The sequence below is a fragment of the Bremia lactucae genome, linkage group LG9 (assembly GCF_004359215.1).
Source record: "Bremia lactucae strain SF5 linkage group LG9, whole genome shotgun sequence".
Lineage (NCBI taxonomy): Eukaryota > Oomycota > Peronosporomycetes > Peronosporales > Peronosporaceae > Bremia > Bremia lactucae.
The window spans coordinates 1,623,476-1,630,711 of NC_090618.1; the positions used below are offsets into that span (position 1 = coordinate 1,623,476).

The window sequence follows — 7,236 nt, forward strand, 5'->3', positions numbered from 1 at the left end:
TCGATAAAAGAGGTGCTTTGCTTTCCTATCAAAACGCAATCGATCGTTCATCACCTAGTGTATTCTATACATTACACACGATGTCTTACCTGAGCGGATTCCGTGTGAACCGAGGAGCTTCCATTGACGGAAATACTAATGAGGACGCTTACAACGATCACACCAAGGAGAGCAAGACCAATGAGAATAATCGTAAGCCGACGCTTCTTTTGCTTTTCAACCAAATCATTTTTTTCGTCCGTGTGCATTGTAAGCGCACTTAAATCACTGTCTCGCGTCGAGCGCATTGTTGTGTAGTCGTTCGGTCCATTTTCCATGACTACGTATTGAAAAAGGGAAGCGACTAAATTAAAATTGACAAGCGCGAGTTGGGAGTCGAGGACTTCGAAAAAACGAATTTATTTAGGAGGTAGTGGGCTCGAGTCTTGATTAAAAATGCAAATCGATTGCCCCGGTTAAAGTGCACATGGACTCTTTTGCCCCTTGCTTCTTCACGCGGCGACTCGCCTATACTACAATTAAGATGTTAAGGTTCAGAAAGGGAACAATCTGGTAGGAAGTTAGCTTACTCTGACCCAATTAATTTGCCATTACATGCTGCATAGAGACTACCTTTTTTCGCCTTGAGGGATTTTTTCTTACATGTAGAATTGGCATAACGTAAAGAGTGGGACATCGTTGTTGCATACATACACCACGTGGTTTTTATGGCCTATCTCGATTTAACTTAAAATGTTTTGAAAAACCTCCCGCAATCCATGGGAACAATTCTTAAGCTGGCAATATTTGCAAGTCGTAAAACAGATTTTTTTGGCGCAGACGACAACGCGGCGGACAAAGCACGGACAAGCTGAACGTGTCTTACTGAACTCAGTATATAAATAGCGCTGCGGGTTTGTCGTTTGCGAGCTGTTGCAGTGAGATCACCAGTATGTACCTAATTGTGAATTTCTGAACTCCCATATTGAAATAAGCTCAGGGCCTGTAATTTTAATGGTGATTTCGCATTTTTCTTCAAGCGTAATTGCCAACGAATCCGTTGCAGAAGCAGACCATTCATTACTTTAACAGTTTAGCTTGGGCCAATATACAATAATCGATGTAACGATTTTTTTAAATGCCTGCGTTGGACTCACTGGCACTGGGGCACTGCATTTGGCAACATTCAGCAAACTGTCCCTTTGAACCTCTCCGTAAAACGGCATTTTACACCAAAACACCTGCAGCTTTCGCAACCCCACATGTGTCTTTCCATGCTAGGAGTCTCCTTATAAGCAAATGCACCTACAACAAAATATGTTTCTGGTATAAATTTCATTAACAACATCGTCGTAATATCTTCCAAATTGTCGTGATGTCTTATCGCAAACTCTTCCTGATACATTTTTAATTTCATCAGTATCAAATTTACTTAAGAAGTATTCTGCCCAGAGGTATTGATTTCTGTGTTAATGCCCACTCGGCTCGTCTTTTTTAGAATTTGCCTGATGTCAACTATTCATTACGAAGTTGCCATGCACTCGCCAAGACCTGAGACGAGAACTTTAGTAGATTCTGTGCAGCTTCTTTGCAAAGAACGCGACATTATGCTACTCTTTAAAATCTTAATTATCTAGCACATGTTTTTTTTCTATTCTTGGAAATTTATTTTGAAATCATCTCTTCCATTTTACAAGCTTTTGCGTCATGGCTCTCCTGTACGACAAAATTGTTGCACGTGAAAACCAATCTTAAAAAAAAGTACGAAGACCTTGTAGTACCTCAAGCCACTTGACCATGATTAACCTCATCCAATTAGTCAACGTTTCGATGAACTGCATCGTCGCGATTCAACAGAGCTCCTTCTCCTGCTGCTGAAGAGCCCCACACAAACGCATGACCTTCCGTCGTAGAAACAACGGAAGTGTACGCATCACACGTCACACGCAACATTTCTTTTGTAGGTATCGACATCTGTTGTACGACCAAATCCTGTACTGTCAGGACGTCAGATCCCAATTGTCCAATAGCCGCATCTCCCCATCCGTACAATAACCCGTTACTTGTAGCCACCAACGTAGAGTACCCTTCACAAGGACTTAAAGTCACGACAATGGCTACATGTCCAATTTTGCCATTCCAAGGACCCTTTACAAGCGTCGGCTGTCGACACTTTTCTCGATTCTTATACTCCAAGGCTTTAAAAATCCCAACGCCCCACGTATAAACGTCTTCATTGACACTTAACGCACACGAATAATATTCTTCTGCATCCACTGCGACAATTTTGTACACTTGAAAGCCTTGAACCAGCACAAATGTATCTTCATTCGTCTCAAAACCAGTGCCTAAACGTCTTTCGCTGACTGCATAAACTCGTCCTTGCATTGTCAATGCCATTGTATCTTTCCGTCCACAAGCCACTGCAGTAATCTCCAATCCATTCACTCGAGTTAACAAGAAATACCTTGTTGTCTCGCTTACTTTAGAGCGTTTAAATGTTGTCGATGCAAAGCCATACAAACTACTTCTTTGCGTCACGAGTAGGGTATGTTCTTGACCACATGCGACACTTTGCACGCTTTCGTGGGTCTTTAAAGCCAAGAGTTTCGTAAAGAATGCAACGAACTGAGGAGTAAGACAATCGTCTTCATTACCATGGTCTAAACGACCCAATTTGATACGTCCAAAAGTATATAAGCCTCGATTTTCCGTGACACGAGCGGTGTAATCATAGCCACACGCGATTTGAACCACTTGACAGTGTAGGAATGGGAACGAGAGCATGTGTAGAGACTGTAGTGTATTCGGAGAGACATTGGTGCGGACGTGAGGGTCTTGATGGTAAGGTAAGTCTTTCAATTGGCTCCATATTAGCGTGAGTCCAAGTGTATGGTCTTGATAAGTACTTGGTTGTTTTAAGTTTAGAGTGTTGCCATGAATTCGTTGACAGTACACGTAGACACTGGACCTGATAGATCTCCATAATTCGCGACATTCCTCGCGTTGAAATTGTCGTGCGGACATGACAATCGCGTTTAATTGCTCGGTGTTCTTTTTCCAGTAGAAGAGGGACGATATAGGATGAGATGACATCGTTTGCATGACTTGAAATGCATGTGCGGGTCGATAAACAACGAATCGTAGCCATTCTTGAAACTCGTTGGAATCTTTAATAGCTTTGAAAAGGTTATCGTAGGTACTGACAAAGTCGAGACAGTCGACAGCGAGCTTGTAAGTTATTGGAAGGAACGCTTGACTTGAAGCCATGTGATTGATTGCTGCGTTGCAATGGGAGTGGATACGCGTGGACAAGTTGGTAGTTTGTATTGGGTTGCTTGATAGCGCTGTAGTGGCACCGAACGCGAGATTTAGTTGAGGTTGTACAATAGTATGGTCCTGCCACGAACGTATAGCGTTTTCTAATTTTGTGACGTGAGGAGATGTTAATCGTTGTTGAAAACGATGTGACAGAGCTTGATAATACTCCATCCAGGAAGGTTGGTGCGTTTCACGTACTAGCGTATCGTTAGAAATCATAGCGGATTTGAGTTTGTCATATTGGATACGGAAAAACTGCAATTGACTCGCTAGGATGTCGGAATGACGCTGAATAGCGAGCTTGGGGTCGTGTGTTTCATTCAAGAATATAAGGTCCACTTCTTGTTGCAAGAGTGGTGCGGAATCGAAGCGATGTTGGTGAATTTTTGACACTTGTGATCGTTGTAAACGCGCTTGAAAGATGGAAAGAAGACGATGAAACAGGACCGATGGGTTTCTTTGTAACACTTGTCGGTATTGATCAAGACACGTGTCGATGGACTGCAGTACGTCGTTCTCAAGCTTCACGTTTAAAGCAAACGAAGAGGCAAATGTTCCAAGGGAATAGAACACTGGACCATCGACGTTCCAGAATTGGTCTCCAGTACATGCTTGCATGTTGCAAGATTGGAAAGAAGGCTTTTGATGAAAAAGCCCATGCATGATTGCGTTCAGGAATTGAATGAGTCGAGTTTTCCGCGCTTTCCCGCTAGTAGCGGTCTTTCGAGTGTCTTGAAGCATTTGGTATTGTAACAAATGCTTTGCAATACGTGCAATGATTTCACTAGCAACCAGGATTTGAACGCCTCGTTGATTCAAGGGGTTTAGAAATTGAAAGATTATTGGAAGGAATCGAAGATTGACTCCAGTTTGTTTCAGGATTTGACGTAGATGAAGCGCATCGATCACGTACGTGCCAGGAGCATTCTCTTGTGTAGTTCGCGTTTGTGTGCAAGAGCTTAGCGTTGAGCTACGGTGTGGTCGGGAGAGAGGATTTGGATTATCGTGTTGGTTGTGCTGAATCAAGACTGAAAGCGATGTGAATACATCTCGCGGACGTGGCATTGATGTCATGGTTTTTGACCGTATAAAAGGCGTCCGAGACACGTTTGGCGACTGGTTTTTAGAGTTGATTGCACTCGGTCGTGTTGAGTTCGTCGCTTGGAGTGGCGTGTCGCCAAGTGTGAGAAGCTGGGCCGTCACGTCGTGAATGTGTTGAATAAAGAGTCGCTTAACGCCGTCTTCATACTCGCGTGCGACGTGCTCACTGGTATCAAGAAGTCGCGTGTCACCGCTTTTGTTTCGGAGAAACGATAGGCTGGAAGCTGCGACGGCAAAGAGTGCGGTGTTTTGCTTGAATTCTTGTAGTTTTTGAACTAGTGGATGAAGGTCGACTTTGTATTGAGTGACAAAAGGTTCTGGTAAATCGAATCGTAGCTTGTTCTGATCTGGATAAACTGCGATGACAAGGTCTCCCGTTAACGGAGAAGTTAAATCTTTTAATAAAAATGCTGTCGCAGCCTTGTTCTTGGCAGAACCTTTTGCGCGTTGATAAGATTGAAAATCGAGATATGGAATCCATTCAAACGCTTTGGTTTGAACAATTTCCTGGACGTCATGCGCCGACATGACTTGGAGTCGACGATTGGAATGATTTTCGTGAATCTCCGCACGAATCAAAACGCCATGGATCCTCGAGGAACGAAACGAGTTCAAAAATACGTTTTCGTATCGAGAACGAATCGTTTTCAACGTCGAAACATTGGAATCAAGACCTCGTCGCACGATTAAATCTGGAAGTTCTTGATATGGAAAGTGACAAAGCATCTGAGCATCTTCAAGAGCGATTCGTAAACTTGTTAAATCTCGAGCTTCGACACTCGATAATAGGAACTGATCGTGACGCAGCGGTGCGGCTCTTGCCACGACCCTGATGTTTTGAATTGAAAAGGCAGATAGAATCGAAAATGTCGGGAGGTTGGAAAGAATAGCTTGAAACGACGGCTCGTAGAGACGTGCATTCGACGCGTATTGAGAGAGAAAGAGCTCTAGAAGGGACCGAAATTGGGCAAAACGTGTCATTTCTTTGCCTAATCGTTTGTGACCTTGCCACGACTTGACTGCAATTTCGAAATGAATGCCTGCAAGTGTGAATTCCGCCACATCCTGTTGTCCTGGCTTCGTTACGTTTGATCGGACGTTTTGAGCAACTTGACGTGATTCTTTCGTCATTAGAAACTCCTGAATCACTTTATCGAATGACTGGATCGAATCAAGGCCATAATTATTGCGCTGTTGAAAAAATGAAAGAAAAACTTCCGCGACAAGTTCACTGAAGAGCGTGAATTGTAGCCAAATCTATGCCCAAGCACAATTAATCGTTGCATAATAGTAAACGAGAGAGGACACAAGAATACCGTATGAAGCCGCTGCAATCGTCGCTGTCGTAAGAATATGGCGTCTTGGTCGTTCTGGAGGGACCTGTCACGGTAAAACATTATAAACACACGGAAGGTTAGGCAAAAATACACGATTTTTGGTAAAAAAAAGTTGCAGTGGCTTACCGTAGACAGAAATGCCAGTCGCTGAACCAGTCTCTTTCTGTCATCTTGAATACTAGTTCACGCCGATTCTGCACGTTAACTAATAGCATTTGATTTAAATCGGCCATCCACGCTCGTCGACCTGCACTGTTTTCATCTGTGCAATATATGTCAAGTGGCAACAAAGTGGTCGTTTTCCAAATGTTTCTACAAAACCTCACCAGCAACATCCATGATGCCATTTAGCCACATTTGCGCCTCTCGCATTGTTAAAAACCCAAGCGCGATGTGTACGGATCCACATTGCAGCTTAAAGGAAAAGTATTTGCCTCTATGGAGGATTGTCGTCGTGAATGTGGACTTTCCAGAAGACGAGGACTTCCTTAGAATTGAAATTTGACGTAATGAATCGAAAAGGTTGCTACCTTGACTAGATCTATCGTCTTGGTCTTGTTGCTGGTTTAATGAATAGCTTTATTGGTTGGCTTTTGTACGATATACGGTTAACTGTTGAAAGAGGAACCTACGCATTGGCTTTTTTCTTATAACATAGAAATCCTTCAGCTGTAACGACGGCTGCTCTTTACTCGAAAGAAGAGCGTCGAGTGTGAGATTCAAGTTGCATTATTGCAATGCTGTGACTTAATTTACCGATTGTGCCAGACGCGTAAGATGCCAGCGTTTCGTTTCCAGATGCTTCCGCTTAGTCGTGGAGGTGCCATAATTGTCATGAACTTGTGACTTCAAGTTGCGGTCCTTTTTTAGTGCTATACAGTATCAGCCAATCCCCAACGAATTCTGTCTTTTGACAATTCAACGTTCACATTTTAAAAATGGACCGCCAAAGTCTCAAATCTTTTGTCAATATTTTACAAAAACCTCTTGAAAAGTAAGTGTAGTTAACGAAAAGTGGTTTAAGAACATCGGTTGCAAATTGGCCCATGCGATATATTTACCTTTATAGGCCATGATATTAAAGAGAGAGTAGCGTAAGCAATGTAAAACAATTCTTAGACAAATTTCGTGAAAATAAAAAAGCGTATGGATTTAAATACAGAATGTGGAATGAGGGAAGAAGGTTTGGAAAAGAGTATTTGAAGCAACGGAGACTTGACCAAAATATCGCAAAACATTAATGAACACTTCAAAACAAAACTTCTATATCGCTCAAGCGATTACTTCATCAGTGATGGCGAATAGCGCCATGTAGCGCCATTGCCATCACTGATATAGCGGAGCTATTTAGCTACTTAGATCAGTGGAAGACTCATAGACTCAAAGAACGACTTAGTTCTTCGTAATTGAAGAGACGATTTCTAGAGTTATACAAGCTCACAGAGTAAGTCAGCCCTGGTTTCATAGGACAGAATCCCACGGCAACCAGTACCCAAGA

The 7,236-nt window shown here is 42.7% G+C and overlaps 1 protein-coding gene across 1 annotated transcript; it reads right to left on the reverse strand.

Annotated features, from left to right (window-relative positions):
* Nucleotides 1–28: 28 nt before the first annotated feature.
* Nucleotides 29–317, reverse strand: CCR75_009708 (uncharacterized protein; the record flags this gene model as incomplete). The annotated part of the gene is made up of 2 exons (XM_067967747.1): nucleotides 29–64; nucleotides 90–317. The coding sequence occupies 2 exons, from the start codon at nucleotides 315–317 to the stop codon at nucleotides 29–31; spliced, it is 264 nt and encodes an 87-aa protein (XP_067819453.1).
* Nucleotides 318–7,236: the final 6,919 nt, after the last annotated feature.